Source organism: Ixodes scapularis, unplaced genomic scaffold (assembly GCF_016920785.2).
Source record: "Ixodes scapularis isolate PalLabHiFi unplaced genomic scaffold, ASM1692078v2 PGA_scaffold2__306_contigs__length_199485367, whole genome shotgun sequence".
In the NCBI taxonomy this organism is placed as follows: Eukaryota; Metazoa; Arthropoda; class Arachnida; order Ixodida; family Ixodidae; genus Ixodes; species Ixodes scapularis.
The window spans coordinates 73,303,696-73,328,603 of record NW_024609857.1 but is presented as its reverse complement, the minus strand read 5'-3'; the positions used below and the strand labels follow the sequence as shown (position 1 = coordinate 73,328,603).

At 44.2% G+C, this 24,908-nt stretch overlaps 1 protein-coding gene across 1 annotated transcript; it reads right to left on the bottom strand.

The window, feature by feature from the left end:
- Window positions 1-17,913: 17,913 nt before the first annotated feature.
- Window positions 17,914-20,040, bottom strand: LOC121836530 (translation initiation factor IF-2-like). The gene is made up of 2 exons (XM_042291447.1): window positions 19,933-20,040; window positions 17,914-18,420 (listed from the first exon to the last, which is right to left on the bottom strand). Exons 1-2 carry the CDS (start codon window positions 20,038-20,040, stop codon window positions 17,914-17,916), a joined length of 615 nt encoding a protein of 204 aa, XP_042147381.1.
- Window positions 20,041-24,908: the final 4,868 nt, after the last annotated feature.

Genomic DNA, 24,908 nt, shown 5'->3' with positions numbered 1-24,908 from the left:
TGACAGGCGAAGAAGTTGTACTCCGTCTTCTAACGGTTTCGCCTTCCCCTCCCTCTCGGACATTGCACGTACCCCTATTTTTGTGACGTGTCTGACCCGTGCCTGTTTCTTGCCGCCTTTCGCGTCAATTACTTGAAGAAGGGTATCCGACCGAAACGTCGTGTATACCACCTTGTCCGCGTATTTTTTTGAGAAGCACAACTTTATTACTTGAGATTACGTGTTTTGGCCAACTAGTTTCCAGAGTGTACTGCGTGGTATTTCGCCGCGATGGGGCGCTTCGATTTTGGAACAAATCTACTGAAAAGGTACCACATATCCTAAAGATTTATGGTTGCCAATGCCTCCAGCTTGTATCTCGACGTCCGCCTCTGTGCCCAGAGGATAACGTCAAAACGTGTCCTAGAGAGATATATAGGACGACATCAAGGGTAATCTGAAGGACGCCCTCAAGAACGACGTTTAGGACGACGTCGAGGACGACGTCAAAAAATACGTGACGCACGACCTCTCGGACGACCTCAGGGACGAGCTCTACGACGACGTCGAGGATGACGTCAGCACACGAGCGGCACCTGCGTATCCGGACGTCGTGCGTATGCGGACGTCCTGCGTCTGCGGACGAGGTGCGCCACAGCGCGCATGCGCGTGCGCTTCGCACGGCGCATATAGTAACTGGAAGCTTAGCTCAGGACAGATAAAAACCAGCTCCACTTCGCACGCAGTTGACCCAGGTTCGATTCCTGCGGGCGGCAGGCGACTTTTTTCGAGGATTTTTCATCATAGACGATGGCCGCCCTACATCGCCAACTACAACATCAACAACAGACTTCATTTTTTGTGGTTGGAAGAGCCCATAACATCTATCGCTGTAAAAGAGGAGAGAGAAATAAATAAAAGGCGCACGCGCGAGAGCTCTCGAAGCCGTCGCCGGCGTGCTACGCAACCTATGTTCGGTTCAGGACGGAGGGGAGAATAAAAACATCCGCGCCCCGACGTTCCACCTCAGTGCAACTTCCGTCATCAGCTCACTCGGGTACAACTTCAAGGTCATCGAAAGGAAGACGGCACTCCATTGACTCGAACCTTCAAACTCACCCGGACTGGTTTATTTCTCCTTTACGGCAATTACTCCTAATTAATATAAATTGCCGGCCCTCTACCCTTAGCGTAAAAATCGGGGTCCATAAAGTATACTATAATTGCACTTCCAAAAGTATGCTTGATACTCTAAATTGGCCGGTTTTTAGTATACTTCTGACCCACTTCAAAAGTAACATTTCGGCATGCTTTTACAGATTCTTCTGGCATACTTGTAGGTGGCGTTTTAGTATACCTCTGACGTAATTCAAAAGTAACATTTCGCCATCCTTTTAGGATCCTTCTGACGTACTTCAGAAGTACCATTTTCCGATCCTTTTAGGATTCTTCTATCATACCTGTAAGAGGCGATTTAGTATGCTTTTAGGATTCTTCTATTATACTTGAAAGAGGCGATTTAGTATGCTTTTAGGAATCCTTTTAGTACACTTCTGATCAGCATTTTAGTATGCTTTTAAGCAGTCCTTTATAATTATGTGTACCCCAGATTAAACTTGGAAGGCAGGCTTCCAAATATAACCGGGGGTACACTTAGTGGAGCTTTTAAAGTATTTCACCTATTCCTGACCAATTCCAGATGAGGATATCTATAAAATTATATTGATTTAGCAATTGCAGTGGTTTGCACTTATCGCAACTAAAACCCATTACGTTACAGGCTTTCATGTAGACGAAGGGTTCAAAGAGATGACGGATTAAAGAACATTTTATTAAACAAAACATTTTTCAATAGAATAAACACATATTGCCTACAACAAATACACTTACAATGGAACAAAAACATAATACTTGTACTGGCTTTCATGTATCATAGATGCACTTAAAGGGAAGCTAAAGATGTTTTTGGAGAAAAAAACGAGTTAGAGGTGAATTCTAGCGTATTTGTTTCCCTTGAATCCGAATATCACGTTTGTTTTCCCCAAAGATGTAACTAAACGTGAGAAAACACGAAAACTCTCCGACCAGTCGTTACGTCATACACAGGCCTTTCACGAGCGCCAGGCGCGTGTCGCTCATGTGGAAAGCGTGTGGAATTGCGAGCCTGCCAGGTATATTCCTTCGCACCGACACCAGTCGTGACGTCTTGTTCTGACCTTTTTGAAAATAGCAAGAGTTCTCGTACGCAGCTTTGATACGCGCTAAAAACGTGCGAGAGCGGAGATTCCTAAAACTGTATATGACGTCAGACTCCGGAATGGAGGGGCTTCAACGGTACTTCAAAAACTATTTTCTGCAGCCTCCGCGCACCAAATTGAAAAATAATCTCAATATTCGTGATTCTGGAGGCTAAATAAAAACGATTTAAGCGTTCTTTTCTCAAATGCAAAACCGCTTCAGTTTCCCTTTAAAGCTTCAAACATGCTCCTATTAGAAAAAAATAAAATAATTACAAACTAATATGCTGAAGAAAAACGAGTAAAAAAGGTATTGCACCTGTTAAAATAAAACCTACAATAATTACCACCTACCATGACTGAAGTAACATTATGAACATGAATGAAGTAAAATGAATGAAAAAAAAATTAATGCTGTTAAAATAAAATCTAAAATATTAACAATCCATCAGATTGAAGGGGGGAGGGAAGCCAATGGACAAAATGAATGAAAACAAGAGCTAATTTGTTTTATTCTGTAGTTTTCTTCACTGTGTTCGAGGCTTTCTTTTGAGTGTAGGAAGTGTTGCTACACTTCCTTCGCAAATATTCCTTGAGCGGCTTCCGTGTTTCCCCAGGGAACTTGGCAATAACAAAAGCTAAAAAGAGAAGACAACAGACAATTAAGAAACTTGCCCTCCATATCTGGTTAATACTACCTAATTATACTTACTGTAGAAATAATTTGAGAAAATTTCACAAAAAGGAACCAACACATAAAAAGCTAATCATCTAAATATATTGAGCACGGGGACCAATGACCACGTTTATTGGCTGGTGGGAAATATTGCTGCTGTGAAATAATCCAGAACGAGGCATATCGTCAATTTGCAATGCATTAATTAAAGGGATCATGAAACAATCTTACTGTAGAAAGATTCTGGAGCTCGTTACATCTATTTCTTTTACCTTATCACAAGTATGAGAAAGCACACCACGAACCCAGGGGATGTTGCGAGCGCGCTGCGTAATCAGAAAGGAAAAAAGGTCAATTTTTCATGATGCAGCTTATGGTGGCCACATGAACTACATGACGCCAATAGTGGTTGAGTTTGCCAGTTGAGCAGGTATCTGCTCAATCTGAAGCTAATGTTTTCATAAACGTATTCATTCACACAAAAATAAATACATCAAAAGCTTAGTGCACTAAGTTTTAGTGGTGCAATCTACCCGAAGTCAACAAGGGCATTCATTCCCTCCCCACTTCTGCCGGCCAAGCGTCACCTTCAGCACAGAACGGGATGTTACCAGCACCCCTATCTGGCCCCCCATTCATGTCACACGCACGTGACCCGAAAAAGACGTTAAAGGTTGAGGGGCCCCCAAACTTGAGTCTATTTTAGTTGTCTAAATAATAACTAGTGCACCTTGGCAAAAATTGTTTTCTGGCCTTCACTCTACATGTGACGGAGAGCCAATGCCGCACTTATTTGGCCGAAGTCTAGAGATTTTATGACCCCTTTAAGAGCCTGCAAACATACGTTTTTTTGTAACAGGGACTCTCAAACTTTCTGATACCAGCGAACACAAATTTCTTGTTATTGTTAGCCAAGGAGCCCCTTCCAACTCTTGGCATTTTTGCAATTGAACAATGCAGAAGCCTAGAGGCCTTGTAAACAATAATTTGCGAACTATGGAGTGTTTGGCGCTGGTGTAGGAACAATTGAGGAAGCTCAGGTGCTGAGAGAACCCTAAGGATACTCTACTAGGAACCCCGTTTGAGAACCCGTGCTTCAGGATACTTGGCTAGAAAGTCAGAAATAGCATAGGCCGGACAATAATTTTGCACACACAGCTGTCCACAACTTTTTAATCTTGATTCTGCCATCTATTTAATAAGATAATTCAGGGTTTACTCGTGAAAAACCTACTGAGGCCATACTGTACCAAACATTTGATTTAAAAACGACTGAACGAGCTGACGGTTTCCAAATATTTTTTTTTCTTTATTTGTTTTGCGGATTTCAATCCGCAGAGGGGGCAGAGATAAAGGCATGATGCCTGACAGCGCCTCTGCCCCCTGCAGTTCATACAGCGGAAATAGCATTTCAAAGAAGTCATAGTGATAATAAATAACAAGACAGCCATCGTCATAAAAACATATAGAAACAATTATTATAGAAATATCTGAAAACACATGAAATACAATGACTCAACTCATACAACTACACAAGCGGCACAGCTTGAACAATGCGGGGCGATGTGCTTATCATAACCCAGAAGTAAAATAAAATTAAAATAAAGATAAAGACAAATATAGACACCGGTTTTTTTACATATCTACTAAACATTTAAAAACAAGGATTTATAAAAGAAAGCTGAAACAAGCTAAATCAAAACCAAAAATCAGGCCACAAAGCCAAAATTGAGAATTCCAAAGTTTCGTATACGTTAAGCTTCATTGAAAATAAATATAAATAGATATGCATGCCTTAAATAGATGAAAATGCGATATCACTGCAAACCAGAGCTCCTCTGCAGTCTCTTTTGAACTTTGGAAAAGGGGAACTGAAATTAACGTCAATGCCAGGGGAATTTAATAATTTAGTACTCATGTACGATAAACTTTGCCTGCCATAATTTGTTCGTATGCTTGGGATCCTATGTTTCGGGTCTCGTAATGTGTAGGCACTAGAAGGAAGTGTCTGTGTCAAATAAAGGTTGTTTTTATAGATCCATTGAAATAATTTAAAGTGATATATCTGGTCTGCCTTCAATATATTATATTTAACAAAAAGTGGTTGCGTGCTCAAATTTCTGACATTACCTCTGTAATTTTCGAAAATACGAAGAATTTTTTCCTGAAGGATGATTAGTTTGTTGTAGTTAGATGCAGTGGTCGTACCCCAAACCAACATACCACAACTGATCTTAGAATAAAAGAGAGAATAATACAACGTCATTTTAAGCCAAGTAGGTATCAAATTTTGCATTTTATATATAATACCAACAACTCGAGACAGCTCTGCCTTCATTCTATTTACATGGGTGGACCACGTGAGCTCTTCGCTAAACCAGACCCCCAAGAACGTTTGCTCTGCAACTTGTTCTATAACGGTGTTTTCAAATACAATGTTAATAGAGCTGTTGTCTCGCTTACTAACAGGTTTGAAGATTATGTATTTAGTCTTACTTGTGTTTAGCTTCAATCTATTTACTCGTAACCAATTCGATAAATTAATGAGGTAGGCATTGCAAGTATTTTCTAGGCATTCTTTAGTCACACCAGTAAAAAAGCCTTTTGTGTCATCAGCATACATTACTAGCTCGGGGGAGCCTGGTATTATCGTTATGTCATTCACGTAAGCTAGAAATAAGAAAGGACCTAGAATGGAGCCTTGAGGAACGCCGTGCTGTATTCTCAATTTATAAGATGCTATGTTGTTAATAGAGACGTACTGCTGACGATTTTGTAGACAAGTTTCTATTAGTTTTAGCGCTATTCCTCTTATACCGTATCTCTCAAGTTTTTTTAGCAGGATATCATGTTGAACAGTATCGAATGCTTTTTTAAAATCTAAAAACAAACCAAGCGTGAGCTGTTTGTTTTCAATGTTTTCTACAATTTTGTCCTTAATGTCTAGGAGTGCTTGCTCGGTTGATTTATGTTTCCGAAAGCCATATTGCTCTTCCGTTATTATGTCATACTTCAGAAAAAAGTTAGTTAATCTATCATTGATCACGCGTTCATAAATTTTTGAGAATATTGGCAGAAGAGAAATTGGTCAGTAATTATGAATATCTGTTGCTCCACCTCCCTTGTATACAGGAATAACTTTTGCTAATTTTAGCTGGTCAGGAAACTCACCACTTACAGGCATCTTGTTTATAACGTCGGATAGTAATGGACTCAGCAGAGCTGCTTTATATTTAATCGGCAGTGCCTTTATTTCGTTATCACCGGCGGAAACATTATTTTTAAGCTACCAATTATTTTATTAACTTCCCTTGGCGTCGTCGGAGCTAGCATTATAGATGCAGACGGATTAGCGGTCGTTGTGTATTCAGCTACGTAGTCATGTTGTTCAGCGTACTTGCCGATATTAACAAAGTGCTGATTTATTTTGTCGGCAAGTGCTTCACCAGATACACTTTGATTATCTATTAGGATATGTTCCACGTGGTTGGTTGCTTGCTTTCTATTAGTGAGATCGTTTACAGTGTCCCATATTTTTCTATGGTCATCGTGATTGCGTTCGAATTTATTTTGATAATATTCGCACTTCGCCTTTTTTAAGTCCGAGTTTAATTTATTTCTTATCTTTTTAAACTCAGCGAGCATGCTTAGGTCACGATGCCTAATAAAAGCGTGAAACTTCTTATCCTTATCTTTTATTCTTTTCAGCAGGTCAGCAGTCACGCACGGTTTTCTTATCTTTTTATTTCTTATTTTTGTTTCCTTCATAGGGAAAGCTGTATCATAACAGTTTTTAAATTTTACTAGAAAGTTTTGATAAGCTACTGTAGCGTTGCTTTCAGCGTAAACGTCATCCCAGGTTTCCTGTTCTATAAGGGAACTAAATTTGCTCAGGATCTCTTCGCTTATTGTACGATGCCAAAACGTTTTTGAGTCTTTTACACGAGCCATTTCAGGAGTAGATCCCAAGCAAAAAATCGGAAGATGATCGCTTATGCCTTGTACTAAAACCCCAGCTATAACATCATTTTTATTTAAGTTTGTGATGCATACATCGAGAGAGGTGGCAGTATTTAAGGTCACCCTTGTTGGCAGCGATATCACATTATTACAAGCATGCTCACTAAGCAAATCTCTGAATTCGTTTGCTTGTGAATTATCGGAAATGGTGTCTATATTTATATCTCCAAGAATCACGAGAGGCGCTGAAGTTGATCCCAGAACACACAATATATTATCAAGCATATTCATGAATTCAGCAATATTGCCCGAAGGCGGTCTGTATAAAGCAACAACTACTGTGTTCGATATTTTGATAACTAAGCTTTCAATGTTTTCATCAATCCTTGTGAATTCGTCAATTATTTGGTACCGTAGATTGTCCCTGATATAGATTGCTACGCCTCCACCTCTTTTTTCTTGTCTGACCAGACTTTCGCATTTATAACTCTGAAGCTTAGGTGGTGAGTCACTGCTCGTTAACCAGGTTTCAGTAAATATAATTGCATCAAATTTCGCACTTACAGAATGTAAGAGAGCTTCAACTGTATCGACCTTATTTTTTAGACTTCTCGTGTTCATGTGTACTGCCGAAAACTGTCGTTTGCATTTTTTGTACATTTTATTGAAGGCCGTGCAGTCATAATAATTACATTCGCGTTGCAAGTCCTCCATCAGAATGGTAATGATCTATAATTTGTGAGTGTTACTCGATTTAATTTGCAATTCGGTCAACGTCAGTCATGCTAGTAATTTTTAGTGCATCAGTGTTCACATCTTTTCTCGCGAAGACCTTACCGCGTCCCCACTTTGAAAGTGGGGACGCGGTGGCATAGGTCGATATCATGGTCAGAAACCGGAACATCTAGAATGCTCGCGATCCTTTGAACAATGTCGTAAGGGTCCCCCTCCGCTGGGACTCCTTTGATTTCGAGGTTATTAGACCGTTGATACTGCTCGAGTTCTTCTACTTTAGTACTAAGCCTGTTGCTCTCGGCAGTTAGTTCCTCGTTTCGTTTTGATAGTTCTTGTACCTCTTTGCGAAGTTCTTTCATCTCATCCCTAATTTCCTTAACACCATCACATGTATCATTGCAGAATTTCACGCTGTCCTTCACAGTCCTTAGGTCAGCCCTGATCTCCCGTCGCAAATCATCAAGTGCTTTCGCAAGCTCCTTGTTATCCTTGCTCATGTTTGACTAGGAACTAGGGTGATTAGGGAAATGTACACATCAACAGTTCTAGCCCAAAACAATCAGTGGAATTAAACGAAAAGCAAAACAATAGTGGCTGTGTTCGGCAGCAGTGCAGAGAGTGTTCTCTAAATTAAAACAGGAAAGTGAATATATTCTCACCTGTGGAACAACACAGAGTAGATTAGCGACTGGTATCAATCTGCACCGCTGCCGAACTGTGGTCCGCGTTGGTGTGCTGCCTGCTTATATGGACGAATTCCGCCGCCAGTGGCGCCTTGGTCTTCCTTCGCTTCGGCACGTGGTGACGTTTCCGTTGGATGACGGGGCGATGTCTTGCGAGGCAGAAAAGCAGCGCGAGGCCGGGAAACTGTGGAACAACACAGAGTAGATTAGCGACTGGTATCAATCTGCACCGCTGCCGAACTGTGGTCCGCGTTGGTGTGCTGCCTGCTTATATGGACGAATTCCGCCGCCAGTGGCGCCTTGGTCTTCCTTCGCTTCGGCACGTGGTGACGTTTCCGTTGGATGACGGGGCGATGTCTTGCGAGGCAGAAAAGCAGCGCGAGGCCGGGAAACTGTGGAACAACACAGAGTAGATTAGCGACTGGTATCAACCTGCACCGCTGCCGAACTGTTAGCAGCCTAAAGCTTGAATAAAAAGGTCAGCTGCCTTCAGAATATTATACACAAGAAAAAATACTGTAGGTTCATTAAATTTGATCGCTAATATACATCAACGATTAAACTTAAAGGGGTAGTGCAACGATTTTAATGTTGAAAGAATTGGCAGTTTGTATTTTTTATATATTTTTTATCCAAGCAAAAGTGACCAAAAACACGTCACCTAGCCGCCAAAAAACTGCTATTCCGCTGCGTAATCACAAAGGACAAACCAATTACTTGCGACCTGCAGTCAACAAAAACCTGTCCCTCGCCGACAGCCCTGTGGAGAAACCACTTTTGTGTTGATCGCTCGCCACGACCTTCGACGATGCTAATCCTTTTAAAGTAGACAATCGTGAAAGAAGCGGCTGGGGTCACGGAAGAGAAAACACAAGGGGAAACCACGTGATCCCCCAGAGTATGTCACTCAAAAGGCGATGAAGAGAGTTACGAAACACTTTGACTGTCGATTTGTTTCATTCGGTTTAAATAAAAACTAGAGCTCGCAAGAAATTACGGTTTTCTGTTCGTTCCATAGGTGACACAGATTAGTTTCCGCAGTTAATTGGCCATAGTCCGAAAATTGTTGCACTTTAAGCCGATTGAACATAAGCGTGAATTTTAATCTGGGCAAAAATTAAAATATGCTAAAGCTGGGGCACATTATCGCAAACGGGAGGTGTAGCACAGACATAATGACACATAAAGAAGACAAATACGTGAGCATTAGCCAAAAAAAAAACCATCCATGAGCACCGAGACACAAATCCAATATGTGTCAAGAGTATAACCTCAGTAGTTGTGTCAGTTAAGCTTGATTTTAATAGTGCCTTGCCATTTCTTCTTTACAGCAATTTACTCACCTATCAAGTCCCTAACTCCCTCTTCAGGAAGCCTCCCCTTCATTGCAAAGCCAGCTAGGCAGCAGTTCGCGAGGGCCTCCGTCCCAAACAACGTGACCGCAAGGTCCTGTGTAAAGATCGACGGCTGCTTCGAGTCGACAAGTTTCAGCCTCGCCTCGGCAACAATGATGTTTCCAAAGGATGTCTGAAACATAAAAATAGCACCAAATATGGTGATTACATCCATTTGAATGCTTTGCAGATACGCATATGCATAAATGGCTGTGACATGCTGGTGGTGAAGAAGCGCTTGGTGAACATAGCTAGTTAACAGTAAAGTGTTTAATTGGGCCAGCTGGTTCATTGTATTAAATGTTTAAAAGCGCCGAAAACAACAAGGACTAAGACAAAGGTAGAAAACACGAGGCACACTCGTAACAGTGGTTTACTTGGAAAGAACAATTACTATATAGGCCCTATCGACCAGCCTAGTCATCATCACTTCGAGCGAAGCGTTTTTGTTTAATAGGGTGATTCATGCGTCGCCTATACACACTCTTTTCCTTTTGCCCAATTTTCGTATGCCCCGTGCAGTTCTCTGCTTGCCTTGTCATTGTATCTAGAAAGAATTATAACATCATGTAACACCGGGGAGCAGAAGCACCTACTGCAGTGAATGGCGAGATGGCCAGCTGGGCTAGCTCGCGTTGCAGCCGCGTGCTCAAGGGCACGGTCATTCACACGCCGGCCTATCTGGCTAATATACACTGCTCCACACAATAGTGGTATCTGAAACACAATGCTCGAGGTACGCTCAGCAAATTTATTTTTGTGTTTTATGCTGGAAGGCTCAGATGGCTGCTCGGGGCTGTTGATTCTGTGGCAGACCCGAACCATCTTACTAAGGGCCAAGAACACCGCAGGAATGCGGTAGGAATGACAAACCTTTGTGTGACACTGAGTTTAAGTATTGTACCAGAGCTGGTCTCACGAGTATGTTTGCTCATGCCTCTAAGCTTTTTTAACAGGCTTTTGGCGACCTGAATTATGCGCCGTTTACACACTTGCAACCGAGTACGAACGAGAGACAAGACCGGTTTTTAAGCCTCTTGCGACGGTGTAGGACGGAATGCACAGCTGCGGAGCAGTTTGTGCGCCGTCGCAAGAGGCTTAAAAACCGAACTTGTCTCTCTCGGGCGTACTCGGGTGCAAGTGTGTGAACGGCGCTTAAGACACATCTGCTGCTAGCCTGCTTCTTTCATTCGTGCAATCTGTAGCGCAAAGCTATCTTGTACAGAATGACCACAAAATTTCTTGAGAGAGGCCTCCAAACACATTAACACTGCCATTTCTATTTTTCTTTTTTTGAAGGGGCATTGCCAATGTTTTTGGAGGCTCTCTCAAGGAATCCTGTGGCCATTCTGTACGGAATAGATTGCGCGACAGAAAGAAGCGGCCTACACGCAGATGTGCCTAATTCAGGTCGCCGAAAGTCTGTTAAAACAATTAAAGGCATAAACAGACCCGCTCGTGAGAAGTCCAAGGTGAGGCCAGCTGTGATACCATACGTACTTACATTCAGTGTCACACAATTAAGGAAGTCGGTCAGCGCTACCGCATTCCTGTTCTCAGCACTCAATAAGATGGTTCGGCTCTGCCACAGAATCAACAGCCCCAAGCAGCCGGCTGAGACTTGCAGCATAAAACACAAGAATAAATTTGCTGAGTGTGCCTTAGGCATTGTGTATCAGATACCGCTATTGTGAGGAGCAGTGTATATTGGCCAGACGGGCAGGTGTGTGAATGACCGTGCCCACGAGCGCGCGGCTGCCACGCGCCATTCACTGCCTGCAATAGATGCCACTGTTCCCCGGTGCTGTATACTGTTATGATTCATGCTAGATACAATGACAAGACAAGCAGCGAACTGCAGGAGGCATATGAAATTGGGGTAAAAGGAAAAGAGTGTGTAAGCGAGCATCAATCAGAATTAATTGAGGGGCTAGTTTGTTGAACATCTGGACGGTGGTTTTAAAAGCGCAAAGGACTAAGAAGAGAAGTAAGAGAAGGAGGGGACAGGACAGAGCGCTTATTTACAACTGTCAAATTTAATAAAGCATCTAGAGAAGGACAAGGTGGAAGTGAAAAGAAGAAAAGAAAGATAAAATTAAAGTCACTGCTGCTACAAAGAACATATTTAATTTTTTGAAATCGAAATACAAATTATTTTATTTCGATTTTATTTCGACACCAAAAAGGAAAAATTTTTGTTTTTCTTTTTTGGTGTATAGACAGTTCTTTTACATGAAAAGTATTTTGCCTTTAGCTGAAGTTAAAATAATTTTTATTTTTATTTCTAAAACTAAATATATTCTTTGTAGCAGCAGTGACTTTAACTTGATCTTTCTTTTCTTCTTTTTCACTTCCACCTTGTCGTTCTCTAGATGCTCTATTAAATTTGACAGTTGTAAGTAAGCGCTCTGTCCTGTCCTCTCCTTCTCTTCTTAGTCCTTTGCGCTTTTAAAACCACCGTCTAGAGGCATCAATCGCCCTAATAAACAAAAATGCTTTGCGCGAAGTGACGATGACTAGGCTGGCCGATGGGGCCTAGTAAGTAGCTATGGTTCTAATAGTTGAACCTCTTTAACAGGCACATCTTATGCTGGAACCTGTGATTCATTCACACTTCTAAAAAGCACTCCAGCTGCCGATCGAATTTGCTCGTCAAAAAAGACTATAAACTGTTCAGGCTTGTTACCCTGCCGTGCACGTGCAATGTACTTGGGAAATCAGTTTCCCAAGTACAACCCTGTCATATGCCAGTGCTCGTCGGCGGAGGAACTTAGAAGATCAGCTTTTAACAAACGCCGTGCCTTATTTCGAGTAGGTTACCTCTGCACATTGCTTGGCGACGACCAAGAAATATGCGAGCATCGAACGGAAACTGTTCACAGCACTGGGGTCCCGATTTTCGTCTCGGCGACAGTGAAGGAACTAAAAGACCGTTTGCTAACGCGTTGCTTTCCAGTGCGAGAAAAAGAAGAGTTTGAGGAGTCAATGCCACCCAGATACAAAGACTTAGCACTGGATTTTCTGTCACCAAAAAGGGGACCGCGCAGAGCACAGATTGGAAGATTAAACACGAATGAAGCATCATCGTTCAGGTGCGACTCATGTTCTCACTTAATGGGCAGTCAAGGCCGACATGACACTCGTGTTCAATCCGCGCATCGCACCGACTCCGTTAAGGAGACATAAGAAATCGGTGGTAAGGCCTTGAGTTCGTCTAGGTTGTGTTGGTTTCGTCTGCCATGAAGTGTCAATCACCGACGAAAACAAAACAAAAAAGACATTGATGTGTCATCTGTTAAGTGAGATATAAAACTGTTTGCGAATATGTGCTATATCACAAAGGATGCAATAGACCTTTTTTAAAAGCTGCACCTGCCTTCACTAGTGCCAAAAGGCAGCGTTCTGTCGCAAAGCAGCTGTAGCTGACGACAGAAACTGGGCAAGCAAGAGAAGGGAGGCAAGCGGCAAGGCCATTGCAATGTGAGGAGGCACTTGACAGAGCTTTGCACGAGACGTCTTCAAGTTCCTGAAAAAGTCCTGTTAACTTGCCGTGCTTTGTTTAGAAACGCCAAAATTAGTATTCCTGTTGTAGATAAGCTGACATTTCCTGGTGCGACATCTGGCAATGCAATTCCTGCCTTCTGTTCTGATTGGAAACTTTTCTCCAGCAGACAAAAAAAAAAGAAAAAAGATCTCTAACCGATCTGTTTGTCGTCGGATATTTCCCACACTTCCGATGCCGGGCGTCAAAAGTCTACGGTTGTGGTTCGAGCGTTAAAATAATCTGCCCAAATTTCGGCACCCAGCATCAAAATTTGGGCAGATTATTGTGTGGACCCGCAGGTGTGAATGAGCGATTATGGTTAGGAACAAGACAAGAGATGCACATCTTTAATTGCGATGTGGAGAGAGGAAATCGCTACATACCATGTTCTCCACAACACTCTCTTGAACCACGGGGCCCGTCACTCCACGAGTCTCCAGAGCTGCGACGAGGGTTGGCACACCTGCAGTAGGAAGCATCCATCACAATCACATTACACTTAGATATTCAAATAACGAAAAAATTAATGGTTAACAACCGTCAACACTGGCATCGTCCCCTTTAAAGTAACACATAAGTTACATCTGGTTTAACATAACGGAAAATTGAGAGAAAGTGCACGCAATTAAAGCAGACACTGCACCAAACTTACTCCTAGACTTCAAATTTTTTTAAATGAATGGCGAAAAAGCATACAGCTTTGAAATCCAGCCTAAAATCCCATGCTTGACATGTGTATGCTCACCATAAAAAGACGGTTTTTGAAATAATCCGAGCACTTTAACTCGCGCTAGGAATATCATGGGAACATATTTTCATCTTCAGGCTGCTCTCCCCTCAGACATCTTCGTACCCCAATAGACCATTAGCTACATTCCCAAGCGCCCCGGCCCGCACTCAAGGAATCATGGGAACGGTGTTCCTTCAGCTCTTTAGTGATCGCTAATTTAAACCAATTTCATGGTTACACAGCTTTTGAGCATAATTCGGAGTCACCCTGAACAACCGACTGATATACCCCAAGGACCTGTCATTTTTTTTTTAAACTTTCTTGTCAATGTCAACATTTTTGATACTGTGCGTTAGGTCCACCTTTCAATCTGGCTGTGCTGCAGAAATCTCTTACAATGTTATCATTCTTGTGATTGTGGTTTTAGCACGGATTGCTTAAAAAGCTGAGAATTCACAACAACAAAAACCAGGATTTAGCTCGGAATCAGCGGGGCTGTTTACAGCATTTTTAGCGTTTCAAACTTAATATCAGCGTCTTTGAAGCTGTAAGATAATGATAATAATTTAAAAAATTTCTGTAGCTCTTCCAGGTGGACAGCATGCGCAGTATCAAAAACGTTGACATTGAGGAAACATTTTAAAAGCGATACGACGGGTCCTTGGGGTATATCAGGCGTTTCTTCAGAGTGACTCCGAATTACACTCAACAGCTATGTAAAAATGGATTGGGTCGAAATTACCGATCACTAAGGAGCTCAAGGAACACCGTTCCCATGATTTTTCTAGCATGGGCCGGGGTGCTTGGGGGATATTGCAAATGGTCTATACCCCTCAAGTCTCATTTCCTGAGCTTAGTCAGCTCACTTGTCTACTTCGGTGACTGTTACTTTTGTCGTCAATATTGCACCTCTAGCGCACATTCAGTGTTTTTGTGCATATTTCACTGCTTTCGACACGGGCACTCACTGTCAACATGCCGCTTCACAAACAGTTTCCAAATTGAGACAGATCACTGCGGCCACTCCATATCACACCATGAGCGGCCTTATTTCACCTATGTACAGCAGCAAGTTTAAAGAGTGATGCACATGCTAGACCTGTGTACAGAACAGCAAATTAGCACATGAAAGTTGACACTGTGAGTCAACACAGGGACAGCAGACCCCCAAACCCAAGAAGGGTCGGCTCTTGCACCGCGATTCAATGCTTCACCGTCACAGATATCCCCTACCCTGATTTCGAAAAAGCATTTCCTCTATCTGCATTCAGTTCAAATGAAAAAAACTTATGGAACGACAGAAAATGGTAGCAGCAGTAGTACTCATTTCTGGATGTGGAGCAGCTTGTTAACCCTTTAACGCAAGAAATTAAGGGAATGCGTCCTTCAAAAAAAGGTTTAAACTTTATTTTTTGTTTTGCATACACGTTTGCAAGTACGGCCTCCGGCACCACCATCTTGCTTGCTGGGGTGCACGTGGGTGCGCTGTGGGTTGTGCCATAATCGGATTACGCCTTATCAAGGCATCATACCGTAATCGGATTATGGCGCAGCCCACGCGCTCCCCAGCAAAGAAGATAGCGGCGCCCAGAGGACGTACCTTCAAACGTGTGTATGTAATCGATTGCTAAAGTCTCTTTTGCTGCAAATAAACTCCTAGAGAAAAAATCGAATATGTCGCAAATTCGCAACATCGGGCAGTTAGGCCTGGACAAATAGGTTAGGCACGTCGAAACAGAAGAAAAAAAAAGTAAAAAAAAACTTTTTCCAACACTGAGAAAAAAAATATTATTAGTTTGGTGCACCTTGAAAATACAAAATATTTGTTTGAAAGGATAAGCCCAGTGCCTTCATTCAATTCCATGCGCCCTATGGCTTGCGAAGCTTTCTAAAGCAGGGGGGTGTCGTGGCGGGCTACCGCCCCGGGTGCCGATGACCCTCGTGACGCCACTGCTCCTCGACCTTTTGGTAATCGCAACAATTGGGAATATTCTACTATATAGTCGGTGACAGGTTAAAGGGTAACTGCAAAGAAAAAAAAGTTTTTTTTTTTAAACAGCCTAATTGGGACAAGCATGTCACAAAACAAATGTTCCGCGAAAAAAAATATTTTTTTTATCAATATTTACGCCACAGGACGTAATTTAGTAGAGTCAGAATTTCTCCACATTTGAAACTCCCGCTCTTTCGACCCCCGCGGAAGAGGAGTACGCCACGCCCCTCACTCTCCTTGCGTTGCGGAGTTGAACGACGCAGCGTCTCGACTTCCGGCAAGATCTGGCAACCACGCCAGGCCGTGGTATTTTTTTGGTTTGGTGGGTTTGACGCGGTTTGCGAGCACATGTAGCGAAGACGTGACCGGAGAAGTGCCCCTGTGATGTTCCCGGAAGATGGAAAGTATCGTTCGTAATCGTCGTGCGCGCTTTCAAAGCGAAGGGAGTCACAGAATCCACGAGTGCGCAACCACGAGCCAAGGTTCACGACAGCGCTGCGTTGGTTTCGGCGATCTCGTTCCGTTTGGTGCAACACGGCGATGAGACAGAGCTGAAACGTTTGTGGTGTGTGTAATGCGGTGCTAACACGGAGCGCAAATTGGTTGTTGTGGGGTTGACGTTCAACCAGTTAAGTCCCGTCGTCGTCAGCTGATCCAGTCAAACTGGTCCGGGAGGACGCTGGGAGCGTTCTTAAAAGTAAATCTGCCTCGTTCTGTTTCAAAATGTGGAAGTTTCCCGACGCATTCCGTGAGTAAAAAGCCGCGGGCGTTTTCAACAAAATTACTACGTTTTAATTGAACAATGGACTCCGCATTGTTGTCCTAAATCTGCCGTTTTTATGCTTCGTGTTGGACTGCGTTTGCACAGCGACGTGTTGCATCGTGCGGTGTGAATAAATTTGGGCACGATTTCGTACCTGCCTACAGATGCATGAACTGAGACCATTTTTATGTAGTGGACATAGTGCTTTTTTTTTATTTTCTGTCTAGTCGCGGACGTTAGGTGCACACGGGGCGAATCTCGACGGCCTCCAGAGCGATATGACGAGAACGTAACTGGACACGTTTGTCGCTACGCGAACGCCCGACTGCCTCCACCCAAATAGCATTCCTTTCGGGGCGACATGGCTGCTGGAAGGCTCACTGTCGGGATCACGCATCTAACATCTCCGAAAAGTCAGCATTTGCACGCACAAACAAGGAAAAAAAAAAAAAAACACGCTAAGCAAGCAAAGAGGAAAACGAAAGAACCGCGCTATGAAAGCCAAAACCCCGCGTCGCTTCCTATCACTAACACCTGCGACAGCTGCTAAACACACACTACTTCACTTCAAGAAGTCTCACTCAAGCACCTGGGTCAGCACGAAACGACGAAACACTGATCACTTCGGCGAAACGATTAGTCGAGGTAGGCGAGACAGGCGGGAGCAGACTTCGGCGGCCATGAAAGATGGCGAAGCTTTTGTTTGTATGAATCCAAACGGAAGTGCCCGTCTTGTAAACCTTTTGTAAAGAATAATAACTCTCATCACATGGGTTATTCTTTAAACGTAAAAATATGCCGCTCAAAAGGAAATTGCAACGAATAACAAAGGTTTAACAACCAAGATCTAAGCTGTCAATCAAACTCTTAGCCAATGAGAACCTTTTGGGATTGACGTCACATAATCACAACTTCGTGGCGCGCGATTTAAAACGGGCGAAATAGCCGCAAACTAAAATCAGTCTCACGCAATAAATATTGCTGTAAAAAATGTTTTTTCTCGCGGAAAAATTGTTTTTTGACATGCTTGTCCCAATTAGGCTATTTAAAAAAAAACTTTTTTTTCTTTGCAGTTACCCTTTAATAGTAAAGTGGAAGCTCCTCCCACCTCTTTCCACTTTAGCAGAGCGAACGCTGGAGAGGAGGTCGCATCTTCTTCAGCGTTCGCTCTGCTAAAGTGGGAAGAGGTGGGAGGAGCTTTCACTTTGTTCTTAACCTATCACCATTTATAGCTACTCATAAAAGGACTGATATAACCTGGGAGTTTCCAGATATTTGTAAATTCAGTCATACGTTCCAAAGCAGGGAGAAGATCGTCGAGCATGAAGGCCATCTGTGCTTTCCCCCCGACGACCTTCGTTTCGGCCTCCTTCGCTCTGGCCTCGGCCTCCTCCACCCTGGCCTTGGCCTCCTCTGCCCTGGTCGTGGCCTCCTCTGCTCTGGCCTCGGCCACCTCGGCCCTGGCCTCAGCGTCCTCCGTTTTCGAAGACTCTGCTCTGGCTTCGGCTTCGGATGCCCTTGCTTCGGCCTCGCTGGCCATGGTCTCGGCCTCGCTGGCCCTGGTCTTGGCCTCGCTGGCCCTGGTCTCGACCTCGCTGGCCCTGTTCTCAGCCTCGCTGGCCCTGGTCTTGGCCTCGTTGGCTCCAGGCTTGGCCTCTTCCGCAGGGCAGGCCAGGGCAGGTACAGTAAGAGGAGCTTCTGGCGTGTGCCCAGAAGATGCACAGAGCTATAAACATCAAATACATGCAGTAATGATAGATTGTCAGAGTTGTACAACAAAGTATAACATTGGAAGTTCTAAGAAACTGCTCCCCAGAAGTGGCCTCTGACAAACTCGCAAAGTTGCATTCCTGCTACCCACTGACTTTTTCTAATGTTTAGGAAAACAAAAACGGATGTCATCTGCCCTCCTAGTGCAAAGGTTACTGAACCAGTAAATCTATAATCTCCAGTTAGTTCAGTGGTCTGAACAGGTTGTTGTGGGCCTGAATGAATAAATGACTAGTACACTTGGAAAAAAAGTTAATGACATTGAAAAAAATAAATCTAACCAAACACCAAAATGGCAACATCATATGAAAACCTTTTCTACAAAAAGGTTTTTATACGTACCCCTGGCCTTTAAAATCTTGTCGCAGCCTTTTCAGGAGCTTGTGCTCCATGCAGTTTTCCCTCTTTGAGGACTGCTTCTTCTGCGACGAGTGATTTTAAGAAGAAAATCAGTAAGCTTTCACGAAGTTCGAAACATAAATGAAAAGTTCAGAACTTGCTCTTGAATTCCTCATTGTTTTCCTTTTCAGCTAACATTTTCTGCACTTATTTTTTACACCGTTCCACAGACCTCGAAGAAAGCAAAGCAAATAAAAATTAATATTAAATGTTCTTATCTTAGTTAAGATTCATGGACCATGCATCGCACATGCACAAAATATATTTATAGATAAGACATTGTCAGCAGTTTAAAAAATATTATAAAGCCCTGCTATGCAGATGTAGTCTGGTGGACTTTGTTATAAGCCATTTCCAAGAGCAACCAGAAATTTTCCATGAAGTTTGGATGCTAAAACAGCCTCTCAGTATACCCTGTGTCTTTATGCACCGGTGCCTCCTTAAAGTAGATGTGAAAGCTGCACTTTGGACTGATCACGTTACTCTGACATTGCGGCACCAAGCAGTACGATACCATCGCTCCTAGAGCACAGAAGCTGCTTAAGCAGATGAGAAAGCACAAAAAATAGCAGAAAAGTAATGGATTCTGCAGAGAGCAAAGCAAGACGGAATATCTGGCCTCGTTACTTAATCCTGAACCCCATGTCAAAATCGACTGATCAACACTCCCATCAGTTGCGCTCGAAGCCAGTGGTGCACAGCCAAAGGGACATCGTAAAAGCTACAGATACCGTTACCCAAAATTTGCTTACCTGTGTCCTTCGTTGTGGCGTTCCACTGATTGACATATTTCTCCAGCAGTTCTTTAAGCTCGGCCCGGCAGTCTGAACAGCGACAAAATAAAATGCACCAAAATACAACTTACAGCTAATTTCACTTGACAGCCGATAGACCTATAAAGCAGCGCGTAAAGCAGCCCGCCTAAACCTAGCAAGCCCGCCCCGCTCATAGAAAGTTTGGAATAAACATAAAGAGTGAATAACGTACATCCAAAACGGGCGATCTGAGCTGGGTGCAGCGCCGTGGTTCCGATAGCCCGACCGGCTATGTCGGCATTAGGCCAATCTACCTTCCCCCAATGTTGTTTTAGCGCCCCCTCCTTGTATTTGGGGCACGATTTCGAGTTATGACTCGCAGGATCGTAGTCTCTAATTAGTTTCACCGTCTCCAGAGCCATTGACCCATCATTAAGACTAAATAATGCTAAAGTATCCGTAGCACCTTTCTGAGTCTTGTCAAGCCCGGCCGTCTTGTCTCTGGGTTTCGGATTTAGATCTGTATGTTACCTTCAAATCGAAATTGTATAACGGCTTCTTTACTTTTTTTATTTTAGTTGAAAGAAAACGAGGTATCGATCTATAGAAATACTCACTGACGGCCATCTTCGAAGAAACACGAAACATGCATACCGCGAAGAATACCCGAAGCTGTGAAGCATGCAATATACAAATGTTAACGAAATTGCCGAAGTTTGGCTTTTCTGCTATTTCGCAGGAACTGAAAACAAGGCTGTGTTGGTTCCTGAGCACCATATGTTAATCTATATAGTCCTGTAATCAATATATTGCGACTGTTTTCCGCTTAATGAAAAAGAACGCTATACTGTTTGGTGATTTCGATGGTAAGGTGGGCTAGCGCACCATATAGTTGGCTCAGTGCTGCCAAATTTTCTTCTGAGTCGCGGCAGGCGTAGCTCAAGCTGCCACGGTTACCTGTCCATTAAATGTAAAAGAAAGAAGAAAAAAAATGATGAAACAAACATTTGTGACCAACATGCTCCGTTCATCTTCCAGGAATACTAAGGAGTTTCATATCAGCATATATCAATAAAGCCTGCGGTGCCGCCAAGGGCGCGGCTTAGAAACGAAGCCATTTGCTGTTTGTCAGCAATATATGATATGGACACTATGGGAGTGATTAAAAAAAATACTGGTAAATAAGTTTTGCAACCTGACCTAAAAATCGACAAAAAAAAGGAAAGAGAGAAGAACAAACTAAATTTATTGGAACCAATTTATTGATCACTGGTGGTCTCTCTAGCATGACATCAAAAAGGTCAATCGTCTACAAGCTAGAAATTCGCCTTAGTAATAAAAATCCAGTTATATTTTCTACATATCATTCCGTTAGTCACGAGAGTCTGCATGCTAAGCAATACGTGTTAATGATATTCTCATATCCTACCCGTTTACAGAGGAGACACCTATGTCAAACCTCGCTGTAAACATCACATTGTTTTTACACATATTCGTAGATTAGAGAATACCAGTCATTCACCACTCATCTTGATGACCGTGATAACGCTGCAGAGAACTCATCGAGTGTTATAATATCCACTGAAACCATTTTACTCGAGCACTTTGGGCGCGCACTAAAGCCGCTCGCATGGACCAACTTCAACGCATCTGTGAACAAATACATAAGCCTGAAGGAGAGATACAACCAGTGTTGCGGAGTTGCCACTCCGGAATTGGAATGATTCCGGAATCACTCCGCATTTTCACTACCCCGGAATGGAATGGGAATGGAATGGGCAGCAACGTTGAGGGGAATGGAATGGGAATGGAATTAGGTGCCTTTTGCCCGGAATGGAATGGGAATGGAATGGGCACGGTTCGTCTTTTTTTTTGTGTGTGTTTACGGTCAGTTAGACCGAGCCAGTCAGCGAGTGAGTTGCTCAGAAATAAAATGAGCGGGAAACTGCTAGCCCGCGTGGAGCCCTAACAGACTTATACGCAAAAACAAAATTGCAATACAAAAAACAAACGTCAAAGCAAAGAGCAAAGGGGGAAAAGGAGGTAACGTGGCGTCTTTCACGGTCGCGGGGGCGTCGGGGTTCGATGGCGTTACACGAGAGCGAAACAAGAAACCAAGCACCAAGCAAAAGAAAAGGGAGCGGCAAAGAAAGAAACCGTCATGCACAACTCCTTGTCGTCCTTCTTGTCATGCTTTTTTTGTTGTTGTTGCGACGGTTTGCAGAATGCACGAGGGCGCACAGACTGATATCTGGGAGCGGAAGCGACTCATAACTCGCAGAGCTCTGATATCTCGTTGACTCGGGCGCCGTCGAAAGATGATCAGGTATTGTTTTCTTATAGTTCGAGGCGCGTTGTATGGCAGGCAGCCAACCCTGCTGCCTTCCACGTTCATTCGTGCGCACTCCTTTGAAGTGCGAAATGTGGGTTTGCTTCGGCATTAAAACAAAGCGAGATTCACTTCCCTCTTCTCCTCTTGCGCTTTGCTCGGAGGCTTGTTTTTTTTTATACTGCATTTGTAGTGTAAGTCCGCCTATTACTTGGTCTTTGTTCCGATGCTTATTTTCTGTGTTATATATTTTAGTGGGTTGGGGTTACAAGCAAGCTAGCGGATTCCCGCTCATTTCCTTTGACTTTAGTCTCTGCATGCTTTGTTTCACCTTGCGATGGACCACTGCGGACGCTACGAGTCACCCTAGGCAATCCAGCACCGTGAGCGGGACTGCAGGGTCACGCGACACTCAGAAAGCACTGGATTGATTTCGATGGCTCTCGTGCTGTATGTTGAGGTCCATCGTAAGGTGAAGTAGACTATCGTCACCGCTCTTTGTGTGACCGAACTGACTAGACCTGCAGAAAGATCGTCCCGCGCCAGACGAGGCGCGACCGTTGCTGTGAGGGCAACGGAGAAGGAGAGCTGGGTGCTAGCTGCCACTGAGGTTTTGGCTTCCGCGCGTCTCGGCTGTCCGGTCTGCATTCGTGCTCCTTGTCCTAGACGCTATTTGAGGCGGTGAGAAGTCAGTCGGACGGTGTTGTTGAGGAAACACGGGGAATGTCAATTCGAACGGTGCGGTATTACCTCGTTAATTGTATCTTGATGTGAAGAGCTTTGTCAACGCTGACTTCCCGACCCATCGCCACAACGCGAACAACCGACACCGTGGTAAAATAATGAATCGGTTGGTACCGTCTGCTGCCTGAACCCGCCAGACCAATCTCACCAGCTAGTTTGACTACGCCACCGCTGCCGATATGCATCGTGGGAGCTGTAGTCTTTCTGCACGCGCGACAACCCTGCTGGAGGTTTGCGCGAGCAGACCACGAGGCAGCAGGAGCTGTCGCGTGAACTGGAGTTTGACTCCTACGAACTACAGTTATGCGGCGTCACGCATGCGTGGAACGCTTGGTGGGATCGGTCTATTTGGACGAGAAGACAGATCGAGTCATGGCATCGTAGAAGACATTTTTCTACATTAGTCGCGAAGAAAATAAACAAGCTGCACGCTGAAAGTTGTGCAACGAAACTATACACGGTGCAGTCGGCGTATATCATCGAACTTTATTCGCCATCTGGGCTCGTTTGCTCGAAGCACTAACCGCGGCTAAAGTTAGCCGCAGTACCTAGGAGAGGGATTTTGAAATCACGTGTCTTGGCTCGGTAGGGATGCGAGGAAACATGGCAGTGCCCCGGTGAGTGACCACCACTCGCTTTGGAACTAATATGTCGTTGTAGCTGCAATGTCGGGCGCGTTAGTCAGCAACGAATGGTGCAGGAGGCTTTCACATTTCCTTACCTCACTTAATCGCAAAGCATAAGCAATGACCTTGCCGCATTCTTTAGATAGTCTTTTGATTCTGGCCATTCCTAAGCCTAAATGAACGCGATAATTGTCGGCATGGCAACGTCTTTGGAAAGCGGATTGTCTTGACTCAGTCGGCCGGTCATTGATAGCACACAAAAGCAAACAGTGTCCCAATCAACGAGCTTGAGTCTTACCTTAGAGCGGTAAACCGGAACCCACTGCCTGCAGCGGAAATGGCACCCCCCCCCCCCCGGTTGCCGCCATCTTGCCTGTTTGCCACATTAGTGATCACGTGACGTTAAGATGGCTGCGCCCAAAGGTGGGCCAGATCAGATTTTCCAGATCGCGGTCAGCAGATGGGCACTCTGGGGCTGCGTTCGAATCTTACTCGAATGGCGCCGAGTTATTCCAACGGGTCAAGTCACGTGACAAGACAGCTGCAGCAACGCTGGACGCGGGTAAGTTTCCGAACGCAACGGGTACGAGAACTTCACCCAGGAGTGAGATAGAAGCTGCGTTCGATTTACTTGCACCTCCAGCACCGGTGCAGAAGAGTGTGGGGCGGTGTACTTCCGGTCGTATCTCAATACATACACCGGAAGTAGACTGCCCTACACTTTTCTGCACCGGCACAGGGGGTGTAAGTAAATCAAACGCATCTTTTATCTCACTCCTGGGTGAAGTTCTCGTACCCGTTGCGTTCGAAAACCTAGCCGCGTCCAGCGTTGCTGGATCTGTCTTGTCACGTGACCTGATGCGACTCGACGCCATTCAAGTAAGATTCGAACGCAGCCCCAGAGCGCCCATCTGCTGACCGCGATCTGGCCAATCTGATCTGGCCCACCTCTGGGCGCAACCATCTTAACGTCACGTGATCACTAATGTGGCAAACAGGCAAGATGGCGGCAACCGGTGGGTTGACATTTTTGACCGCTGGTTTACCGCTCTAAGTTTGCTCAAGCGCGTTGGTCCCAATAGACATTTTTCTAAATTAACCGAGCATCGAGAACGCTAGACTTTTTGCTTTAGAACAATTACTACTGCAGACGCCAGCACGTGCAAGGCAATCCACTTTTCAAAGACGTTGCCATGGCGACAATTACCGCGTTCATTTAGGCTTAGGAATGGCCAGAATCGAAAGACTAGCTAAAAATGCGACGAGGTGATTGCTCATGCTTTGCGGTTTAAGTGAGGTAAGGCAAAGCGAAAGTCTCCTTCACCAATCGTTGATGACTAACGCGCCCGATATTGCAGCTACAACGACATATTAGTTTTAAAGCGAGCGGCGCTCACTCACCGGGGCACCGCCATGTTTTCCCGGATCCCTACCGAGCCCAGTCACGTGATTTCAAAATCCCTCTCCTAGGTACTGCGGCTAACTTTAGCCGCCGTTAACGCTTCGAGCAAACGGGCCCTGAAGAGGAAACACGAGAATGAGGATGCGAAGGGTGGAAAAGGGCAGGCGAACCAGCCAAAAATTTAATGGA